Raw genomic sequence first — 23,419 nt, forward strand, 5'->3', positions numbered from 1 at the left:
ACCAGGTGTGATGGCACATGCTTGTAATCCCAGCATTCAGGAGGCAGAGACCAGAGAATCATAGTTCATGGACAGCCTCCTCTACTTAGTGAGGCCCTTCTCAACTCAGTGAGACCCTGCTTCAAAAAGTAAAGAATAAAAAGTAGGGCTGGGGTGTAGCTCAGACGTAGAATGCCCCTGGGTTCCATCCCTGGTGCCGCCAAAAAAAAAGGGCTAAGAGGTAGAATGCCCCTGGATTCAATCTCCAGTACCACACAAAATAAAAGTAAAATAGATCTGAGAGAGCTAGGCATGATGACGCACACCTATAATCCTAGTACTTGGGAGGCTAAAACAAGAGGATTGCAGGTTTGAGGACAGCCTCAGTAAGTAGTCAGGCTCTCAGCAACCTAGCAAGATCCTGTTTCAAAATTAAAAAAATAATAAAATAGGGCTAGGGGCCCAGATGTAGAATGATGTCCCTGGGTTAAACCCGTAGTACCACAAAAAAAAAAAAAAAAAAAAAAACATTTGAGACAGGAGGATCACGGTTTGTGAACAGCCTCAACTACTTAGTGAGGCCTTCTGCAATTTAGGGAGGCCTTGTTTCAAAATAAAGAATAAAAAAAATAGGTTTGGGTGTGTAGCTCGGAGGTAGGATACCACAGTACCACAAAAAAAGAAAAAAGAAAATATGGCTGGGGCGTAGCTAAGGCAGAATGCCCCTAGGTTCATTTCTCAGTGACACACACATACATACACACACACACAAATTAATTTTGTTATTAATTTCAGCTTTTATACTGTTTAGTTTCTCTTCTGAAAATTAAAAAAAATAAATAAAGCCTTTTATTCTTTTTTCTTTTGGTGCTGTGAATTGAACCCAGAATCTCATGCCGTCATCTGATTTTTAACATGAAACCATGTTTCATTTTTCTTTCTGGAAACAGGAGTTCCAGAAAACTCTTGGTGGCAAGCAGCCTGTGTATGATACCACAATTAGAACTGGCAGAGCCCTGAAAGAAAAGACTTTGCTTGCTGATGATGCTCAGAAACTCGACAACTTATTAGGAGAAGTCAGGGACAAATGGGATACTGTCTGCGGCAAGTCTGTAGAGCGGTGAGCATGAACACCTCCCACCCCACTTCAAGGCCCTGTGTGGCCTGTGAGGAGCTAAGACTTTTATTAGATTAAAATGGCAGAAGCCTTAGTGTGACAGCAAGAAAATTTCAATTCAACGAGTTACACAGTAATTCAAGTAAAATGTGTTAAAATCCTTGTTTTAAGCTTGAGCCTTTGCTGTATTAGCCAGGCAGCGGCCTGTAAAATCAAGCCAGCAGTAACGGAAGATTAAAACTCTCAATATTTGTAAATTATCAATTTGCAATACCAATGCCCATCTTATTGGGCACTCTCCCTGTGTGTATCAGACGCTGTGCAAAGCCCCTGCATGCATTCAACCATAATAATACCTGGGCTTTGCTGAGCAGTTCCTGATGAATAAGTGCCAAGCAACGCCTGTCATCATTAACCCTCATCAAAACTAGTGAGATAGATACTACTGTTAAACCTATTTTACAGCTAAGGAAACAATCTCAAAGAGGTTTCTTCCCCATGGTCACTCAGCTACTAAGTGGCAGAGCTGGGATTTGAATGTACACAATTTGGTTCTAAAAGCAGTACTTTTATCCACTATGTTATGCTAAATATTACAGGATCTTCATACTCTTTATACTCCAACTTTTTTGATGAGGTGACTCTGGTTCAAAGAAATAAAAAGATAGTACAGGGTTGCACAACTGGTGTAGAGGTGGAATTTGAACTTCTGACTACAGGCCATTAACAAAACCGTCAGTTTCTGCTTGGAGTGCTATAAAGTAATCCACACAGACTTGAGTTGCTAGGGAAGTCTCCTTGTGTCAGTGGAGTATAAAATGCAGAGAGCAAGCTGGGCATGGGGACACACACTTGTAATCCCAGTACTTGGGAGGCCGAGAAAGGAGGATCACAGGTTCGAGGCCAACCTCAGCTACTTAGGCCCTCTGCAACTTAGTGAGACCTTTATTATTATCAATCCCCAGTACTGTCAATAATAATAATTATTATTATATTTAAGAATTATTATTAGGTTAGATTATTATTATTATCATTAGATGCATAGGGCACCCATGCCTGTTCTTGCACTACATGTAATCCATTCTAGAGGGTAATTTGACTTAAAATGTCTGAGCTTTTTTTTCTTAGTCACATTTTACTCTATTCTCACTGTTCTTACATGGAAGTCATTCTCCATATAGAGTTCAAGCAATATTCTTTTCCACTCGTAAAAATTATGAGACATTCATAAAAAGAATCCCTAAGTCAGTGGAGTTTCTGTGCTTTTCTCAGGCAGCACAAACTGGAGGAAGCCCTGTTGTTTTCGGGCCAGTTCATGGATGCTTTGCAGGCCCTGGTAGACTGGTTATACAAGGTGGAACCACAGCTGGCTGAAGATCAGCCTGTACATGGGGACCTCGACCTCGTCATGAACCTCATGGATGCCCATAAGGTGAGGGACAAGATTTGATCTTGGTAGAAGGCAAAGCCATAGGGTCTTCTGTGTGTACTGTCTGTGTGTGCCATTTGCTCTGTGTTAGCAATCTAGGGGAGAAAGAAATCCTGACAGTTTGTATCTGGGCTAAGAGGTGTCTCCTTATTTTCTTTGTTTTAACAAATTGTTGCTGGGATTCTGTGTCATTCACAAAGAATTTCCAAAATTGATTTGATTCATATTTGGCAGCATTTGAACATTACTTTAAGATGGTTCTTCTTTCTCTTTTTCTCTCAGTTAAGATCAAATAAATTTAAATTCAGAAGGAAAGCACTGACACCTAAAATTGAAATGGGAAAATTTTTAACTTAAACCACTTTGAAGCTGGGTGTGGTGGTACACATCCTTGGATCCCAGTACTTGGGATCCTGAGACAGGAGGTCACAGGTTTGAGGCCAGCTCAGCAACCTTGTAGACTTTCAGTAACTTAGCAAGACCCTGTTTCAAAATAAAAAAATCAAGCCGGGCGTGGTGGCGCACGCTTGTAATCCCAGCATTCGGGAGGCTGAAACCTGGAGGATCGTGGTTCGCGGACAGCCTCAGTGAGGCCCTCTGCAACTCAGTGAGACCCAGTTTCAAAATAAAGACTAAAAACTAGGGCAGGGGGTGTAGCTCGGAGGTCGAATGCCTCTGGGTTCCATCCCCAGACCCGCAAAAAAATAAATAAATAAATAAATAAATAAATAAATAAATAAACAAACAAAATAAAAAAAATCAAAAGAGTTGAAGGTTTCTTTTGGAATTAAAATGCCCCTGGGTTCAATCCCCAGTCTAAATAAATAAACAAACAAAAAGCCAGGCGTGGTGGTGCACACTTGTATTCTAGTACTTGGGAGGCTGAGACAGGAGGATTGCAGGTTTGTGGCCAGCCTCAGCTACTTTAGTGAGGCCCTCCACTACCTAGACCCTGTTTCAAAATAAAAAATAAAATAGAGCTGGAAGTATAGCTTGGAGATAGAATGCACCTGGGTTCAATTCCCAGTACTCCAGAAACAAAAACATTTTGAATCTAACAAGCCTAATACCATGTATACCACTATTTAATGTAACCTTACTTATTCCTATAATGCTGAGCTACTTAATGTTACCTCCTGTTTCAGCACAAAGCATTTAACTTTGCCTGTTGCATTCTTACTCTATGTACCGCAGATGTATTTTTTTATCTCCTATAATTCTGGAAATGTTAGTATAATTATTGCCACTTTACAAAAGAGGTAAATAGGACTTGAGTTAGTAACTTTATCCAAAGTCATGCAGCTCCTAAATGCCTGAGCTTTTTTGGTTGTTCTTTCTTATGCATTATTCTGCCTCTTCTGCACATTAAAAAGACACATGAAAGCCGGGGGTGGTGACGAACGCTTATAATCCCAGCATTTGGGAGGCTGAGACAAGGAGGATTGCTGTTCACAGACAGCCTCAGCTACTTAGTGAGGCCCTTTGCAACTCAGACCCTGTTTCAAAATAAAGAATAAACAATAGGTCTGGGTGTGTAGCTCGGAGGTAGAATGCCCCTGGGTTTCATCCCCAGTACTTCAAAGGCGGCGGGGGGGGGGGGGGACCACATGATTAGAACCTACCAAGGACAAATTCTCTTTTTTTTCTAGGTTTTCCAGAAGGAACTGGGAAAGCGAACAGGAACTGTTCAGGTCCTGAAGCGGTCAGGCAGAGAACTGATTGAGAATAGTCGAGATGATACCACGTGGGTAAAAGGGCAGCTCCAGGAACTGAGCACTCGCTGGGACACTGTGTGTAAACTCTCCGTTTCCAAGCAAAGCCGACTCGAACAGGCTTTAAAACAGGTTAGAGACATGCGCTGGGCATCTGAGGTTAGAGACATGCACAGGGGATCTGAGCAGATTTATTTTAGTTTCTTTATAGGATCAGTTGCAGTCCATCTCAAAATGAATATAAAGTAAAAAAAATTAATGTTCTGAATGTTCTATGAGACATAAGCACTCAGATGATTTTCAAAGATCAACACATGAAAGATGACCTTTATAGAGCCTTGCAAGTGGCATCAAGTTCCTGTGATATACTAGAGAGTTCAGTGCTTGGCCCTTTCCCTGGCATACCTCCCACAGTGTCTAGGACCTCAGCTACAGAGACAGGTCCAATCTTTTGTGCTTGTCTATTTCAGGCTGAAGAGTTTCGGGACACAGTCCACATGCTGTTGGAGTGGCTTTCTGAAGCAGAACAAACACTTCGCTTTCGAGGGGCACTTCCTGATGACACAGAGGCCCTGCAGTCTCTTATTGACACCCATAAGGTAATCCAACCTGGACTCAGTGACCTGTGCTACCCACCATGGTGAGGGCTGCCCTGCCACTAAAGGAAAGCAGCAGTTCCTTGCAGGTATCATGTGGAAAGAAAGAAAACTAGGATGGGCCAGCTCATGGGTTTAGTAGGGAAGAGAGTGGTGTTCATGACTTTTTTTTTTTTTTTTTTTTTTTTTTTTTTTTTTTGTGGTATTGGGGTTCCTGGAAGCCCTTCTACCTCCGGGCTACACTCCCAGACCTATTTTTACATTTTTATTTGGAAACAGGGTCTCCTCAGCCAGCGCGCGCGGCTGGCTTCGAACCTGCGCGATCCTCCTGTCTCTGCCTCCCAAGCGTGGGGATTACAAGCGTGCGCCATCACGCCCGGCTCATGACATCTTAAACATCAATATTTTTCACTTTTATAAAACTGATTCATGTTGGCAGTAAGAAAGTAAAACAACACAGTATTAGATAAAGAAATGGCAGATCACTTCCTTTTCTTATCTACACATGCATTTGTTTGACTTTGCTTATATTACCAACCTTGGGCCCTGTCCAGTCCCCTCCTGTAGAATGGAATTCAGTTTCTGGGGCCTTATTAAGGCCTTAGTCTGCCTTAATAAGGTGAGAAATGTTTCTTTTGTAGTTTTCATGTTGCCCAAGATATGTGTATGGTATCATATTAGAGATTGAATGCAGGGACATTCTACCTCTGAGTTATATCCCCAGCCCGATTTTTTTATTTTTATTTTTTTTATAATACTGAGGATTGAATCCAGAGTATTCTGCCTCCAAGCTATACCTTCAGCTGGATTTTATATCTTATTTGGAAACAGGGTCTCATTAGGTTGCCTAGAGCCTCACTAAGTTGCTATGGCTGGCTTTGATCCTGCAGTCTCCCTGTCTTAGCCTTCCAAGTCCTGGGATTATAAGCATGCACCACTACACCCTTTTTTTTTTTTTTTTTTTTAAATAGGGTCTTGCTTAGTTGCTGAGGCTGGCCACAAATTTACAATCCTTCTAATACTGGGATTACAAGCATGCACCACCATAGCCAGCATTGCCCAAGATTTTTTTTTTTTTTTTTTTTTTTTTTTGTGGTACTGGGGTTCCTGGAAGCCCTTCTATCTCCGGGCTACACTCCCAGACCTATTTTTACATTTTTATTTGGAAACAGGGTCTCCTAAGCCAGCGCGCGGCTGGCTTCGAACCTGTGCGATCCTCCTGTCTCTGCCTCCCAAGCGCGGGGATTACAAGCGTGCACCACCACGCCTGGCTTGCCCAAGATTTTTTTTTTGAATGTAGATTTTAATGTAGTTGCCTCAAAACAGGTCATACAACTTGCATTTGAAATTGTCAAATAGATTAGTACTATGTTAATTTTTTTCCTACAACTATAATAAACAGAAGATTTTTTTTTTTTTTTTTTTTTTTTTTTTTTTTTTTTTTTTTTTTTGGTGGTACTGGGGTTCCTGGAAGCCCTTCTACCTCCGGGCTATACTCCCAGACCTATTTTTTACATTTTCATTTTGGAAACAGGGTCTCCTAAACCAGCGCGCGCGGCTGGCTTCGAACCTGCGCGATCCTCCTGTTTCTGCCTCCCAAGCGCGGGGATTACAAGCGTGCGCCACCACGCCCGGCAACAGAAGATTTTTTTATGTTTTTATTTTTTATTTTTATTTTTTAACAATTTTTTATTGAACATAAATAGTATACATTTAAACTATATTTGGTGCCCTCTCCCCCTCACCCCCGTTTTCCCTTCCCCCCTCCCACCAATGGTTGTCCAGGTTAGCCATGTCATATTTATAATTTTACACATATTTAGATGTAGACCCTCATTAATCAAGATAAGCCTTCCTCCTCTCCTATCTTTCCATTCAAACTTTGCTGATATTTCCCCTCCATTATCTGGAGTCCCACTGGTATCCTCTGTGTTTCCTAGTTTGGGCATATTAGAGGAAACATATGTACCTTCTTCTTCTGTGCTTGGCTGATCTCACTTAACATAATGTTCTCTAGGGCTTTCCATCTTCTTGCAAATGATATAATTTTGTTCTTCTTTATGGCTGAATAGAATTCCATTGTGTGTATTTCCCAAAGTTTTGCTATCCATTCATCTGTTGATGGAGATCTGGGTTGGTTCCATATTTTGGCTATTACAAATTGTGCTGCCATGAACATAGGTATGCATATGTTGCTGTATTTCTCTGAATTCAACCCCTTTGGAAAGATACCCAGGAGTGGTATAGCTGGATCATATGGTGGATCTATTCCCACCTTTCTTAGGAATCTCCACACAGATCTCCATAGTGGCTGAACTAGTTTGCATTCCCACCAACAGTGTAAAAGAGTTCCTCTTTCCCCACATCCTCGCCAGCATTAGTTGTTGTTTGATTTCTTTATGCTTGCCACTCTTGACTGGTGTTAGATGGAATCTCAGTGTAGTTTTGATTTGCATCTCCATGATGGCCAGTGATGAAGAACATCTTTTCATGTATCTATTGGCCCTTTGTATCTCTTCTTTTGTGAAGTGTCTATTTAGTTCATTTGCCCATTTCTTGATTGGGTTATTTGTTTTGCTAGTGTAGAGTCTTTTGAGCTCTTTGTATATTCTGGATATTAGCCCCCTATCAGAATGATGGCTGGTAAGCCGGGCGTGGTGGCGCATGCTTGTAATCCCCGCTCTTGGGAGGCAGAGACAGGAGGATCGCGCAGGTTCGAAGCTAGCCGCGCGCACTGGCTGAGGAGACCCTGTTTCCAAATAAAAATGTAAAAATAGGTCTGGGAGTGTAGCCCGGAGATAGAAGGGCTTCCAGGAACCCCAGTACCACCAAAAAAAAAAAGAATGATGGCTGGTAAAGATCTTTTCCCATTCTGTAGGCTTCCTCTTTAGGTTATTGATAGTTTCCTTTGATGAGAAGAAACTTATTAGTTTGATGCTATCCCACTTGTTTATTCTTGCTTTAATTTCCTGAGCTTTGGAGGTTTTGTTGAGAAAGTTACTGCCTGTGCCAATATATTGTAGTAGTGTTGAACCTGTGCTCTCCTCTACTAACTTCACAGTCTCAGGTCTAATTTCTAAGTCTTTGATCCATCTTAAGTTGATTCCTGTGTTTGGTGAGATATAGGGGTTTAGATTCATCTTTTTACAAATGGTTAGCTAGTTCTCCCAGCACCACTTGTTGAAAAGGCTGTCTTTTCTCCAGTGTATGTGTTTGGCCCCTTTGTCAAAGATTAATTGACTAAAGATGTGTGGGTTTGTTTCTGTATCTTCTATTCTAATCCACTGGTCAGTATATCTGTTACTGTGCCAGTACCATGCTGATTTTACTACTATTGCTCTATAGTATAGTTTGAAGTCTGGGATTATAATGCCTCCTGCATGTTTCTTATTGTTGAGAATTGCTTTGGCTATTCTAGGTCTTTTCTTTCTCCATATAAAGTTCAGGATTGATTTTTCTTGGTCTCTGAAGAATGTCGCTGGTATTTTAATGGGAATTGCATTGAATCTATAGATCAGTTTTGGCAGAATGGCCATTTTGATGATATGTATTCTGCCTATCCATGAGCACGGGAGATCTTTCCATCTTCCAAGGTCTTCTTCAGTTTCTTTCTTTAATGTTTTATAGTTTTTGTTGTAGAGGTCTTTTACGTCTTGGGTTAGGTTTATTCCTAGGTATTTTATTGGTTTTGAAGTTATAGTGAATGAAATTGTTTTCTTTGTTTCTTTGTGGATTCGTTGTTGGCATAAAGAAAAGCCACTGATTTCTTTAGGTTGATTTTGTATCCTGCAACTTTGCTGAATTTGTCAGTCAACTCCAGAAGTCTTTTGGTTGAGTTCTTTGGGTCTTCCAGATAAAGGATCATGTCATCTGCGAATAAGGATATTATTAATTCCTCTCTTCCTATGTGAATTCCTTTGATTTCCTTCTCTTGTCTTATTGCTACAGCAAGAGTCTCAAGGACTATATTGAAAAGGAGTGGTGATAGTGGGCATCCTTGTCTTGTTCCTGACTGTAGCGGAAATTCTTGCAGTTTTTCCCCATTCAATATAATGTTGGCTTTGGGTTTACAGTATATTGCCTTAATGATGTTGAAGTACTTTCCTTCTATCCCAATTTTTTGCAGTGTTTTTAACATAAATGGGTGTTGGATTTTGTCGAATGCTTTTTCAGCATCTATTGCTATGATGATGTGGTTTTTGTTCTTGGTTCTATTTATGTGGTGAATAACATGTATTGATTTGCGTATGTTGAACCAGCCTTGTTTTTCTGGGATGAAACCGACTTGGTCATGATGTATTATTCTCTTGATATAGTTTTGAATGTGTATAGCTAGTATTTTGTTTAGAATTTTTCTATGTTCATTAAGGATATTGGTCTGTAGTTTTCCTGTCTTGAGGTATCTTTATTTGGTTTGGGGATTAATGTGATACTGGCCTCATAGAAGGAGTTTGGAAGAGTTCCAGCTCTTTCAATTTCCCGGAACATGTTATGAAGTATTGGTATTAGTTGTTCACTGAAGGTTTTGTAGAATTCAGCTGGAAACCCATCTGGGCCTGGGCTTTTCTTTGGTGGAAGAATTTTTATTGCCGTTTCTATTTCTTTGGCTGCTATTGGTTGGTTTAAGCTTGCTATGTCCTCTTGGCTGAGTGTAGGAAGGTTAACTGTGCTTAGAAATCTATCAATTTCTTCCAGGTTTTCAAGTCTATTGGAGTATAAATTTTTAAAGTAGTTTCTGTTAATCTTTTGAATTTCTTCACTATCTGTGGTGATATCTCCTTTTTCATTTCTAATTTTGATAATTTGAGTTGATTCTCTTTTTCTTTTGGTTAGGTTGGCCAGGGGTTTATCAATTCTATTAATCTTTTCAAAGAACCAACTTTTTGTTTTATTGATTCTTTGAATTGTTTTTTTGTTCTCTATTTCATTTATTTCTGCCCTAATTTTGATGATTTCTTGCCTTCTGCTGGCTTTAGGAATAGACTGTTGCAGAATTTCTAGGTCCTTGAGTTGTGTCATTAGATTCTTTACTTGGTGGTTCTCTGTCCTTCTTATGTGGGCACTCAGTGCAATAAACTTTCCTCTTAATACTGCCTTCATGGTATCCCATAGATTTTGGTAGGTTGTATCTGTTTTCATTTGTTTCCATAAATATCTTTATTTCTTCTTTAATTTCTGCTCTTACCCATTCATCATTCAATAGTGTATCATTCATTCTTAATGAATTTGAATACTTTCTTTCGAGTTTCCTGTTGTTGATTTCTACTTTTATTCTGTTGTGGTCTGAAAAGATGCAAGGAATTATATTACATTTTTTAAATTTGCTGGTATTTGTGTCCCAGGATGTGGTCTGTTTTGGAGAAGGTTCCATGGGCTGCTGAGAAGAATGTGTATTCTGTAGTTCCTGGTTGAAATAATCTGAAAATGTCAATTAGGTCCATTTGGTTTATGGTTTCCTTTAGTTCTAAAGCGTCTTTACTCATCTTTTGCCTTGAAGATCGATCCAGTGGTGTGAGAGGCATATTAAAGTCTCCCAGAATTATTGTATTTGGGTCTACTTGGGATCTTGTGTCCAGAAGGGTTTGTTTTACAAATGTGGTTGCACCCACATTGGGGCATAAATATTTACTATCATTATATCTTCTTGGTGTATTGTTCCTTTTAATAAAAGGAAGTGCCCTGATTTGTCTCTTTTGATGTTTTAAAGTCTGTTTTGTTGGATATCAGGGTTGCTACCCCTGCTCTTTTTTGGTCACTGTTGGCCTGGTATATCTTTTTCCATCCTTTCACTTTCAGTCTGTGAATGTCTTTGGCTGTAAGGTGAGTTTCTTACAGACAGCATATATTTGGATTATGTTTCCTAATCCACATTGCCAGTCTATGTCTTTTGATTGATGAGTTAAGTCCTTTGACATTAAGAGATATTATTGAAATATGATTTTTGTTTTCTGCCATTTTGTGTTCTGTCTACTCTTGGGTGGTTTGATCTTCTTTACTTAAATGGCCCACTTATTAACTTCCTCTCTTTTCTGATTCTGAAGTCTGCTTCTTTTTTCTTCCTTATGGTTTATTTCTTTAAGAATTTTCTCTAGTGTTGGCTTTGAATTCATGAATTTTTTTATTTATCCTGAAAGATATTTCTGTTTATCCTGAAAGACTTTGGTTTCACCATTGATCTTGAATAGTAGTTTTGCTGGATAGATTAGTTTGGGTTGGAAGTTATTTTCTCCCAGGGTCTGAATCACGTTGTACCAGTCTCTCCTAGCATTCATGACCTGGGTTGTATAGTCTGAGGTGATTCTTAATGTTTTGCCTCTATATGTCACCCGTCCTTTTGTTCTCACTGTTTTTAAGATTCCTTCCTTGGTCTCTATATTGGTCATTTTGGTTATTATGTGTTGTGGAGTGGTCTTTCTTTGGTCCTGTCTCAGTGGAGTTCTGTATGCCTCTTGGACATGAAGGTCCAAGTCTCTTTCCATATTTGGAAAATTCTCTGAGATTATTTCCTTGAAGATATTGCAGATGCCCTTGGTCTGTACCTCTGTCCCTTCTTCAATGCCTATTATCCATAAATTAGGATGCTTCATATTATCCCATATTTGCTGGATGTTAAGGTTTTGTTGCTGTAAAGATTTCTGTATATCGCTGACTGTGTTTTTGGTTTGGGATGTACTATCTTCTAATATTGATATTCTATTTTCCATTTCATCTAATCTTCCAGAATTTCTTTCTATTGCTGTCTTCATTTCACTTATTGCCTCTTTCATTTCATTCCAGACCTTTTTCTGATTCTTTTTTAGTGTTTCTAACTCACCTTTCACCTCCTCTAGACTTGTTTTAAATCCTTTCATCATATTGTACATCAAGATTCTGAACTCCCCTTCTTGCATTTCTAGTAGGTCAGTATTCGTGATTTCTGCTGTCTCTTCATGATTGCTGGTTCTCATATTTATAGCGTTCTCTGTCCTGTTTTTCTGATTTCTACCCATCATTCGTGAGTATTATGCTTAGTCCAATCTTAATATTAGGAGTTTAGGGGTATCGGCAAGTCAGCAGAGCTTTTCCAGTGTTGAAGGTGGGTGATGTGGGAGGAGCTGGGGTGATGGGTAAAGGAGTCAGATTAGGTAGAGGATATGTTTAGGTTGAGAAAGACTTTAAGTATGATAAGGTAATATCTTGCTGAGAACGAGAGTTAACTAGTAGGACTCTTGTCGTTAGTAGAGTAAGTAAGGAGATATGAAATACTTTGAGTATTAAATAAGGAGGTATATTATGGGGAAAAGTTTTGGGGGAGAAGAGTATATAGGTTAGTGTGGGGAAGTTTGTAAGAGGGGTAATGGAAGGAGCAGACAAACATAAAAAAAATCCACACAAGATACCAAGACTATTATGTAATCCAAGAAAAAGAAAAAACCAATCAAAGGAGGAGAACGAAAAAGGAAGAAAAGAAGAAGAAAGAGGAAAAAAGGACAAGAATAAAATAAAAGGAACTAGCAGCTGTGTGAAATCAGAAAACAAGGCAAACTATCAAATATATATATTAAAAAAACAAGTAAAAGTAAAAAAAGAAGGATGGGAAAAAAATAAAACAGCAATAACCATAACAAAACAAAAGCACTATAAAAGCAAAACAAAACATCCACAGTAACAGTTAAAAAAAAAACAGTCCTACTTATTTACGAATATGGGGTCAGATCCATATAATATTTACGTATCTGATTGCTTTGGTAGTTTTCAGAATATAATCCAATGTCTCTTATTTTTCTTTGTACTCTATCTTTATCTTCTTAGGTCTCTCTGGGTGTTTGGACACCTTTCTTTCCTTTAACTGCTTTGGGTTTATGTGTTAGGATGTCTGGTGTCACTGTTATTAGATTCTGTACAATTCCCAGGTTCTGCGTAATTCCAACCTATAGTCAGCACCTCTGCACTCACCACCCTAGACTCCGGCCTGTGCTTCCCTACAGCAGGAGTGGAGGATGTTCAAAGTAGACTTGGAACCTCCCCCTGCGGTCCTGTGCAGATATTGTGTCTCGATGGATTTTCCTGTGTCTCTGGAAATTCTAACTGGGCTAGCCGGTGTGGTCCCAAGATGTGCCCTGGGCAAAGGGTTGCTGGTTCCTGGATGCCCACACTTACTGCCAGAGCTCTGCCAGTTCCAAGAGTGCGGGCTGGGTGTGCTGCTATTACTGGACCCAGGTGTGAGTGGGTGCAGCTTCCTAATGCCTGCTGCTATACTCCTCCACGGTGCATTGGGCTGTGTTTTAGACTAGAATTGAGTATCAGGTTGCCGGGTGGGCGGGAACTCCCAGCGGTGGGCCAGGGGTGCGGGATAGGTGCACAAGTGTCCAGGGGGCACAGGTGCTGCAAGGTGTCCAGCAATGATCTCTGCTTCCTGCGGGCCGTGAAAGCTGGGGCCCGAGGAGATCTCACGGGCGCACAGAGCTTTCGCAGCCTGGAAAGCAGGCCTCCGGCAAGGTGGGTATCTGGGCTCCAGTGGGGGGGGCGGGTGCTAGGCACACAAGGTAGGCTCCGATTTAGGGGTGGGGGTGGCACAGGCACTGACTACTAGCGCGGGTCCGGGGTGCAGACAGGGTGCGCGAGGACAGTGCTGGGTTCTGAGGTGTGGGACAGATGCCCTGGGCCGGTGCTGGGCCTGGGGCACACGCTAGTACCCGCACTTTCCCTGGATGCACTCAGGTACCTGGCTTCCTCAGTCCAGGCGTCTGTGGGAGTCTCTGTGCCGTTGTGATCCAGTAGCTGGTGAGCACACAGAATTCTGATGTGGGTGCTGCTCGCTGCTTAAGATGAGGCTCTATGTCCGTTTTCAGTCTCGGATTATCTTGCCGCGGTGGTTTCAGTCAGGGTCCAGGAGTGCAGTTTGGGCGGGCAGGCAGCCCGCGCAGGCAGCCCACCGGCGGGGGTCCCGCTTGTATCCGCAGTAGGTCTGGTGCCCGATCTTTGTTCTTCTTCTTCAAGTTCAGAGTTTCTGCCAAGGTACCTGGATCTGTTTTGGTTCCTGGGATGTATTTATTTTGTTGATTAAGACACTGCTATCTAAGTAGTTGAACTTTCTTTGTTTCAGCTACTGAGAAGTGCTGTGTCCCTCAGTTGCCCTTTTGAATCCTCTGTTTTTTCTCGCCCAAGATTTTGATCTTGTTTTTTTTTTTTTTTTCATTGTATTCTGTTTCTGGTATTTTTAAAGTATTGTAGTGTTTTATAGCTGTCAGTGTATTTTTCTATGGTTATCGATAAATGAATAAATATAAGATTTTGAAGCCAGGCATGGTGGCCCATGCTTGTAATCCCAGCATTTGGGAGGCTGAGACAAGAGGATCGCATTTCGCAGATAGGCTCAGCAACTTCCTGAGGCCCTTTGCAACTTAGTGAGACCCTGTTTCAAAATAAAGAATAAAAAGTAGGGCTGGGAGTGTAGCCATGTGCCAGGTAGAATGCCCCTGGGTTCCATCCCCAATACCGCAAAAAAATAAATAAAATTTTAAAAAAAGAGAAACTGATGATAGAAAAAATGATATACTTCTGTGTCCCTAATCATTATTGTCATTTCTAGCAAAGAAAGTCATTCTTGTATATATCTCTCACCTTTTTCCTACATCTTTTAGAACTGGAAAGAAAATGCCAGATACCTAGAATTTAGGTTTTTAGAGGCCTGTATCAACACATGTAGGAAAAAATACACTGAAATTCTTTTTCCTCTCAGAATAAAACAAGTGTTAATACAGTACACATTGAAGTTTTTGTTTTTGAATCTTGTGTGTTTAGGAATTCATGAAGAAAGTAGAAGAGAAACGAGTGGATGTCAACGCAGCAGTAGCCATGGGAGAAGTCATCCTGGCTGTCTGCCATCCTGATTGCATAACCACCATCAAACACTGGATCACCATCATCCGAGCTCGCTTTGAGGAGGTATGGCACTATGCACCCAAGAAAATAAGATGGCAGTGATAAAATGCTACAGAACTTTATTTTTCCCTCAGACATGAAATCTTTCACACATTGTGACTGGCCCAACAAACATTAAGTCACTATTTTAGTAAAGACTTCTTGGCACTGTGCAGCAGGCTGGAAGAGTAGTGCTGGGCAGTGACGTGTTCATTAGTGCCCACCAGTGACCGCACTGTGCATGGTGCTGCCCTCCCTCCTGAGAAGTCCTGTGTGTAATAGCATGCACTACATCTGATTTCAGGAGAGCCTGCCACTTGTTCCAGTTCTGTCTGAGCTTTCTGTGTCGGGGGGGAGGGGGTGTGCTGGGGTTCCTGGAAACCCTTCTACCTCCAGGCTACACTTCCAGACCTATTTTCACATTTTTATTTGGAAACAGGGTCTCTTAAGCCAGCGCTCACGGCTGGCTTTGAACCTGTGCAATCCTTCTGTCTCTGCCTCCCAAGCGCGGGGATTACAAGCGTGCGCCACCACGCCTGGCTCATCTGAGCTTTCTTACTGGGATAACAGAGAGCCTCTTGACTGCTTGGGTGGTCTATCCTCTAAAAAGCCATTTTGCAAATCAGATGAAAGGGGGCTTTCAAACAAAGGGATATGTTTGACAGAAAGAGGCCACAGCTTCCTTCTCTCTCCACAGGTCCTGACGTGGGCAAAGCAACACCAGCAGCGCCTGGAAACAGCCCTCTCAGAACTGGTGGCCAACGCCGAGCTCCTGGAAGAACTTCTGGCCTGGATCCAGTGGGCTGAGACCACCCTCATGCAGCGGGATCAGGAGCCAATCCCTCAGAACATCGACCGCGTTAAAGCCCTTATTGCTGAACATCAGGTACCCTGACCTGGCTGGAATCTTCTGTGGTCATGGAGCCCATTTCCTTTACTTTGTGTATCTATTTTTTTAATTGCTGCTTCATGTATTACCACAGACTTAGCGTAAAACAACACACTCTTATCACACAGCTTCTGGCAATTAGCAAGTATGGGCATGAGGTCACTGAGTCTCTTCTTAAGGGCCCTGAGGCTTACATTGAGGTGTCAGCCAGTACTGCAGTTCTCAGGTCTCCATTAGTTGCTGGCTCTCAGCTCCTAGAGGCCACCCTCAGGTCTTAGACACAGAGCTCTCTCATTGTGTTTTGAAAACCAGTAGTTTCTGCAGTATGGTAGAACCATAAATAATGAGATGTCATCAAGAAAATGGCTGTTCTGTCATTTTCACAGGTTTGTCCGGGTTCAAGGGAAGGGGATTCCACAGGGCATGTACACCTGGAGTGGGAGTCCTGGGGGCTGCCATCTGGGAAGACTGACCTTTATTTGGCCCCACTGGTTTATCCCCCTTAAACTTGGTTCAGAGGGAGCTGTTGCCTGAATCCAGAGAGGAGGGGAAGACACATAAGACCAAACAGAAGAAAGGAAAGCTTAGCTTAGCTATCTTCATATTATATCCTTAGGAGGCAAATACGGTTTGTAACCTTGGTCTTGCTTAGTTGTATTCCTGGATAATTTGACCTTTTTAATTTATATAATAATTATTCTAACACGTGGGAACTCCCTATAATTCATTTGCAATTTGCCTACACCAACCTCCCCCCCATTCAAGGCCAGTCCCTCTTCTTTCAGTTATCCCCTCTTCTGTCTTTAAGCTTTCCCTTGAAGCTTTAGACATGTCCCTTCAACTGTGTTCCCCTCAAGTTACCACCATTACTACTTACTTTGTTTCCCTCCAAAGCTTGTTCTTCCTTGGTTCCCATTCTTCCCACCAGTCCCTGTCATCTGGCTCCCATCCCATCTGACCATTAACACAGTTCCAGGTGCATCCCACTGGCTAAATCAACGTTTGCAGTAGTCGGGATGGAACCAGGGGCATTCTACCTCTGAGCCACGCCCCCAGCCCAATTTTTTTATTCTTTTTTTTTTTTTTTTTTTTTTTGCGGGTCTGGGGATGGAACCCAGGGGCATTTGGCCTCCGAGCTACACCCCCTGCCCTATTTTTTCTTTATTTTGAAACCAGGTCTCACTGAGTTGCAGAAGGCCTCACTAAGTAGCTGAGGCTGTCCGCGAACCGCGATCCTCCAGGTCTCAGCCTCCCAAATGCTGGGATTACAAGCATGCGCCACCACTTTTTTTTTTTTTTTTTTTTTTTTTTTTTGGTGGTACTGGGGTTCCTGGAAGCCCTTCTATCTCCGGGCTATACTCCCGGACCTATTTTTACATTTTTATTTGGAAACAGGGTCTCCTAAGCCAGCACGTGCGGATGGCTTCGAACCTGCGCGATCCTCCTGTCTCTGCCTCCCAAGCGCGGGGATTACAAGCGTGCGCCACCACGCCCGGCTCACCACATTATTTTGAAACCGGTCTCACTGAGTTGCAAAGGGCCTCGCTAAGTAGCTGAGGCGGGCAGCGAACCAGCATCCTCCTGTCTCCGCCCCACCCCCAGTGCTGGGATTACAAGCGTGTGCCACCACGCCCAGCTTTGCAAAACGCTCTTTTGATTCCTCTTACCTTCCATCTTTCTGATCTTTTCGACTCTTCCTCCTCCATCATTTTAGCTGGTTCCTCTTTCATTCATTAATGTTAGTGTTCCTCAAGTTCCATTCTTGTTCTTCTCACACTACTGAGATTTATTTAATCCAGTGGCTATAGCCATCACCTATAAACCAAAGACTTCTGCATCTTTTTCTTCATCTCCAGCAACATTGTCACCTGAAGTTTTGATAAGATAGTAAATTAGGGGCAGCTCTAAAACTCCATTTTATCTTTGCCTCCTTGTGTGACCCCACTCCTTCCAAACCTGCTTTTGCTCACTCACCTGCTCACTCACCTAGTCCCCCATCAAAAAAGCTAGTAGTAACTCTTCCCTTTCCTCTGCTCCCTATATCTATCCTTTTTACTAGGTCTTTGTCCTACTTTAAAATACCTCTTGACTCTGTCTTTTCTACAGTGGCTCAGGCCCTTACCAGTTTTTTCCTCAGTTACTGCTATAATTTCCTAACCTATCTCCCTATTGCTGGTCACTCCCTGCCCCCTCTCCTTCATCCTTCTGCCTTCTACACTGAATGATAGCTCTAAAGATAGATCTAATCATGTCCCCTGGATCAGAATCCTTCAGTTGTCCGCCCCCCCACCCCGTGCTCTCAATGAAGTCCCAGTCCTTTCACTTAACATGAGGCCTTTTTTGATCTTTCTCCTGCTTGCCTCTCCAGCCCCACCTCTTGCCTCTTCTCTGATTGTGTTCTGTGCCCAGCCAATGAATGAAAGGGTCCTAGTTGACAGCACTGTCAGGCTTCCCTGGCTCTGCCCATGCTGTGCACCTGTCTGAACTGTCCTTCACCCGTCCTTTTAACTAATTCTTCATCCCTCAGTAACTCAGCTCAGGCACCATTCAACCTCCAGGTGGCCTTTGCCACCTCAAGCAATGGGCATCCTAGGTCTTCCCTCAACACCTGTGTAGCATTTAGTGCTCCAAATTCTTGGTTTACATTACTTAACTATGAGCATGTCTTCTTTGTTTAGGTCTTTAGCACCTGATAAAGTGCTTTGCCCAGTCATATTTCTTGAAAGGAAGGAATATGCAAAGGCATATTATCACTTGGGCAGTCTGTCATGAGCTTTGGCATTTATTACTATGAAGTTTCCTATTTCTATTTTAGACCAAGAAAACTTCTCAACAATTTTTCCTGTTTGTTTGTTCGTTTGTTTGTTTGTTTGTTTGTTTAATTTAACAGACATTTATGGAGGAGATGACACGCAAACAACCGGACGTGGACCGGGTCACCAAGACATACAAAAGGAAGAACATAGAGCCTGCCCATGCTCCTTTCATTGAGAAATCCCGCAGTGGTAGCAGTATGTTTCCAGCCCACTATGTTAGAATGCTTCCTTCCTGCTAATTGAAGATGAACACTTTCTGAGTGTCTGACTTAAGAATTACTTCTTGGTTTTCAAAACCACATTGGATTTGAACCAAATCTGTCCTTTTTTCAGATTCATTTTTCTTACGCAGACAGTAGCTGTACTCTTTTTTTGCATTAGTATAAGAATTTGAGTCAGTGATAAAGCCTGTTTTTTAGCAGTGGACTTACCACTGTTTGGGTTACTGGTGCCAGCTATTTAGATTTTGTTTTGTTTTGTTTTGTTTGTGGTGGTATTGGGGGTGGTGGAACCCATGGGCATTCTACCTCTGAGCTATACCTCCAGCTCTATTTTTTTATTCTTTATTTTGAAACAAGGTCTCTTGAGTTGCAAAGGGCTTCACTAAGTAGCTGAGGCTGGCCAGGAACCTTGATCCTCCTGTTTCAGCCTCCCAAATGCTGGGATTACAGATATGCACCACCATGTCTGGCTTAGTTTGTACTAATTTAATTGTAAAATAAATCAGCTCCTACAGAATCCACTGCTTTTTGCATTGAATTGACATGTCCTCAGTTCACTAATGTAGAACAGAATTGGCTGAAGGTCTGTAGGAGATAAGTTCCTGTTGGCTGAGAAGAATATTAATAGTTTTAGAATCCGTATGTCTCCGTACCTACATATTGCTACCTCTCATGTTTCTTGTCTCCTAAGAGGATTGCAGGTTCAAAGCCAACCTCAGGAACATAGCAAGTCTCTATTTCAAAATGAATAAGAAAATAAGGCTGGGGGTGTAGCTCAGGGATAGAATACCCCTGGGTTCAATCCTAAATACAAAAAAAAAAATCCCCTAAGTCAATATATATAGCTGTTTCTCTTTGTGGACTGACAAAACTCTAATTTTATGGGCTTTTTTTTTCCTTTTAGGGAAGTCCTTGAGTCAGCCCACACCTCCTCCCATGCCAGTCCTCTCACAATCTGAGGCAAAAAACCCACGGATCAACCAGCTCTCCGCCCGCTGGCAGCAGGTGTGGCTGCTTGCGCTGGAGCGACAGCGGAAGCTAAATGATGCTTTGGACAGACTGGAGGAGGTAATGCTCCACCAAGGTTCCCCTATGTGATTCTGTCGTCAAATCACAGTCCTTCTGAGGCCCTTTTAGTGTGACCTATGTGCTTTCACCTGCTTCCTCAGAAGTAGAATCCACGCTGTGCCGAGATAGTACTCCCTTACTTAACCCCTGCTCGCTCATTGAGCCTTTGAATGAGAAAAAATACATTTTTAGAAAACTGTTCATACAACAGGAGGAGGACACATACCCAGTTGTCAAAAGCAAGAAACTAGCCAGTCCATATATGGCCTGATCCTCTTCAGCACCTTGCTGTGGTTGTGGTTGAGAATCAGACACATAACTGAGCGAAGTTATCTCCAGATATGTAACTTACTGTAGAAATGGCATTATTGAGCCCTTTGTGTAAAGGAATAGATGTATACAACCAGTTGTGAAGTAAGAGCAGTTTTATGTAATTTTGTTACTCTCTTGGTCTTCACTAGATCATGGAAAGCAAGTCTGTTTTGAAGTACCATCACTCAGTAAAAAATATAGTACTGTACTTCTTACTTTCTAAAACAAACTTTTAATACCTTCTATATTTTTTTATTTGTGCACATCAAAGCAGCTATGCCCGGAAGTGAGTGTTGTGTTTTTTGTTATCTCCACAGGCCAACTGAGTTATAAGCATATTTGATTCTTGACGCTTTTTTTCGCATTCCTTCCAGCTTTGGTGTTGGAAAGACCAGGAGGGAAACTGCTACACTATTAAGTCGTCATGACTGTGCATCACTAACATGGTGCAAGGAGCTGAAAGTCTCCTTTCCCACTTCCTGTGCACAGGCCTGCCATTTAATATAAACATCTGTGGGCAGTTTGCTCCTCCTGGTGCCATTCCAAAGACACATGCTTGGGTGCAGGGTTGGATTCCTATTCTACCTAGAACTCAGATGTTCTCACAGAAGTCTCAGAAATGGTGGAAAACATAAGGCTCCTGAGATGGCCTAAATGTGATTATAGTGCCTTTTAAACTATGTAAGTGAGGGTGCTTTTGGGGTTGAATCCATTCCCTTACATCTCAGAGGGCCATCCTCGAAAGAGTCCAAAGGGAAAGCAAGGCTGGCTCTACCCATTCTCCTACATGCTCTGTATGATCTGTGTTTTTAGTTACTATTTCTCCCACTACTCCATAATACTGCAGCTCACATGTAAATAATCATGGCCCTAAGTGAAGGAGCCAGATTATGTGTGCACAAAGGATACAACATGCCAATGGCATTGTTGGTGCCCCCAGGGAAGGCCTGCATGGCTTTACTAAATGTGTGAAAGTTTTGGTTTGCTCTGGGCAGCTTTAACGACCCTAAACAATAGATCTTATTGACACTTCTAATTTTGTCTAGTTGAAGGAATTTGCCAACTTTGACTTTGATGTCTGGAGGAAAAAGTATATGCGTTGGATGAATCACAAAAAGTCTCGGGTAATGGATTTCTTCCGACGCATTGACAAGGACCAGGATGGAAAGATAACGCGTCAGGAGTTCATCGATGGCATTTTAGCATCCAGTAAGGGTCACACCTCAATTCTTCCCATTTACTTTGTAGAAGTTATATTCTAGTAAAATGGTCTTTCTGAAATAAAAGCTAGAGTCTTGTGGAAGAAGTAATGTAGCTCCCTGCCAAATGTGGTCTATTATTTTCATAAAGAGAGGAATCTTGTTTCACTAGTAAGAGAAGTTTGTTATCTTGGGGCAAGCAAAAAATTTGAGGTATTACTATGAAGATAACTTTTGGGAATAATGAAGTTCTAATTTTTTTATTTTTATTTTTTTATTTTTTTTATTTATTTTTATTTTTTTTATTTTTTGGTACCAGGGATTGAACCCAGCCTGATTTATTGTTCTTTTTTTTTTTTTTTTTTTTTTTTTTTTTTTTTTTTTTTTTTGAAACAGGGTGTCTCAAGTTGCAGAGAGCCTCACTAAGTAGCTGAGTCTGGCCACAGACCGCGATCCTCCTATCTCAGCCTCCCAATACTGGGATTACAAGCATGTTCTACCACACCTGGCTAAATAAATAACTTTTTCTTTTTTTGGTGGTACTGGGGTTCCTGGAAACCCTTCTACCTCCGGGTTACACTCCCAGACACCAATTTTTTTATATATATTTTTATTTGGAAATAGGGTCTCTTAAGCCAGCATGGCTGGCTTCGAACCTGCGCAGTCCTCCTGTCTTTGCCTCCCAAGCACAGGGATTACAAGCATGCGCCACCATGCCGGCTAAATAACATATTTTTAAAAAATATTTAGGGCAGTCATGGTAGCACACACACACCTGTAATCCCAGTACTTGGGAGGTTGAGACAGGAGGATTTGCAAGTTCGTGGCCAGCCTCAAATAATTAGTGAAACTCTCTGCAACTTACTGAGACTGTTTCATAATAAAGAATAAAAATAGGGCTGGGGGTATAGCTCGGAGGTAGAATGCCTCTGGACTCAATCCCTAGTACCACAATAAAATAAAATAAAATAGGGTTGGGGGTGTAGCTCAGAGATAGAATGCACCTGCATTCAATCCGCAGTACCACAAAGATGGATGGATGGATGGATGGATGGATGGATGGATGGATGGAGTTTCTGGCATCTCTTTAACAGTTTATAGATTGTTAGCATAAAATGTAATTGAGGCATAAAGTAGATAAGTAACTTGCCAAAATCACAAATCATTTCTCAAAATACTCATGTGGGGTGGGCAGGAAAGGCCTATCTGGAGGTAATTTTTGTACTGAGATCTAGATGGTAGGAAAGATCCAGCCACCTGAACGGGCTAAAGGCAGAGGGAACAGAAGGCAGCGAGTGCTCAGGCAGGAATGAGTGTCAGCATGTTCCAGGAATGGAAATGGGAACATGCTGGGAAATTGTGAGGTTGCCAGGTTAGGCAGCACTCAGCTAATGCAGGGCCTTGTGGGCCACAGTCAAGAGTTCAGGTGTCCTTCTAATGACAGCAAAACAGTGGGGAGCTATCGGTAGTCTTCAGCTGAAAAGCAAAATATGACGTGATTTGTTTAATAAGTCACTCTGTACTATAAAGATTCACACTTCCCTGTAGAATGCAGTTTGTTAAGAATATTGCATAGGAGCCAGGCGTGGTGGCACATGTTTGTAATCCCAGCATTTGGAAGACTGAAACAGGAGGATCAGGGTTCAAGGACAGCCTCACCTACTATTTAGTGCCCTTTGCAACTCAGTGAAACTCTGTTTCAAAATAAAGAATTTTTAAAAAATAGGGCTGGGGGTGTAGCTCAGAGGTAGAATGCCCATGGGTTCCATCCCCAGTACCGCAAAAAAAAAAAAGAAAAAAAAAAAGAATACTGCATAGGGAGCCCAACGTGGTGGCATAGAGTTTTAATCCCAGTACTTGGGAGGCTGAGATAGGAGGATTTCAGGTTTGCAGCCAGTCTCTGTTACTTAGTGAGGCACCCCGCAACTTAGACCCTGTTTCAAAATAAAGAATCAAAAATATGACGGGGAGTATGGCTTGGAGGCAGAATGCCCCTGAGTTCAGTCCCCAGTACAGGGAAAAGAAAAAAAAAAAGAATATTGCAGAGTCTATAAGCAAAAATAACCAAAAGTTTAACAGTGAGTAGCTCCTAGATGCTGGGGGTTTTTTTTGTTGTTGTTGTTTGTTTGTTTGTTTGTTTGTTTGTTTTATGGTACTGGGATGGAACCCAAGGGCATT

At 41.8% G+C, this 23,419-nt stretch overlaps 1 protein-coding gene across 5 annotated transcripts in view; it reads left to right on the forward strand.

Annotated features, from left to right (window-relative positions):
• Nucleotides 1–23,419, forward strand: part of MACF1 (microtubule actin crosslinking factor 1) — a gene marked incomplete at both ends in the record, with an annotated part of 419,220 nt that overhangs the window by 370,650 nt on the left and 25,151 nt on the right. For 3 of the 5 annotated variants that reach the window (XM_080692741.1, XM_080692744.1, XM_080692745.1), the window contains 9 exons: nt 930–1,099; nt 2,369–2,528; nt 4,175–4,369; nt 4,708–4,836; nt 14,617–14,760; nt 15,434–15,622; nt 18,516–18,636; nt 19,567–19,730; nt 21,089–21,251. In XM_080692741.1, coding sequence (XP_080548867.1) covers nt 930–1,099; nt 2,369–2,528; nt 4,175–4,369; nt 4,708–4,836; nt 14,617–14,760; nt 15,434–15,622; nt 18,516–18,636; nt 19,567–19,730; nt 21,089–21,251 — 1,435 coding nt within the window. Of the gene's footprint in view, nt 1–929; nt 1,100–2,368; nt 2,529–4,174; nt 4,370–4,707; nt 4,837–14,616; nt 14,761–15,433; nt 15,623–18,515; nt 18,637–19,566; nt 19,731–20,316; nt 20,329–21,088; nt 21,252–23,419 lie in introns of all 5 variants that reach the window. The other 2 variants (XM_080692742.1, XM_080692743.1) reach the window with 1 other exon arrangement.

This window comes from Muscardinus avellanarius, assembly GCF_963383645.1.
Source record: "Muscardinus avellanarius genome assembly, chromosome: 3".
Classification (NCBI taxonomy): domain Eukaryota; kingdom Metazoa; phylum Chordata; class Mammalia; order Rodentia; family Gliridae; genus Muscardinus; species Muscardinus avellanarius.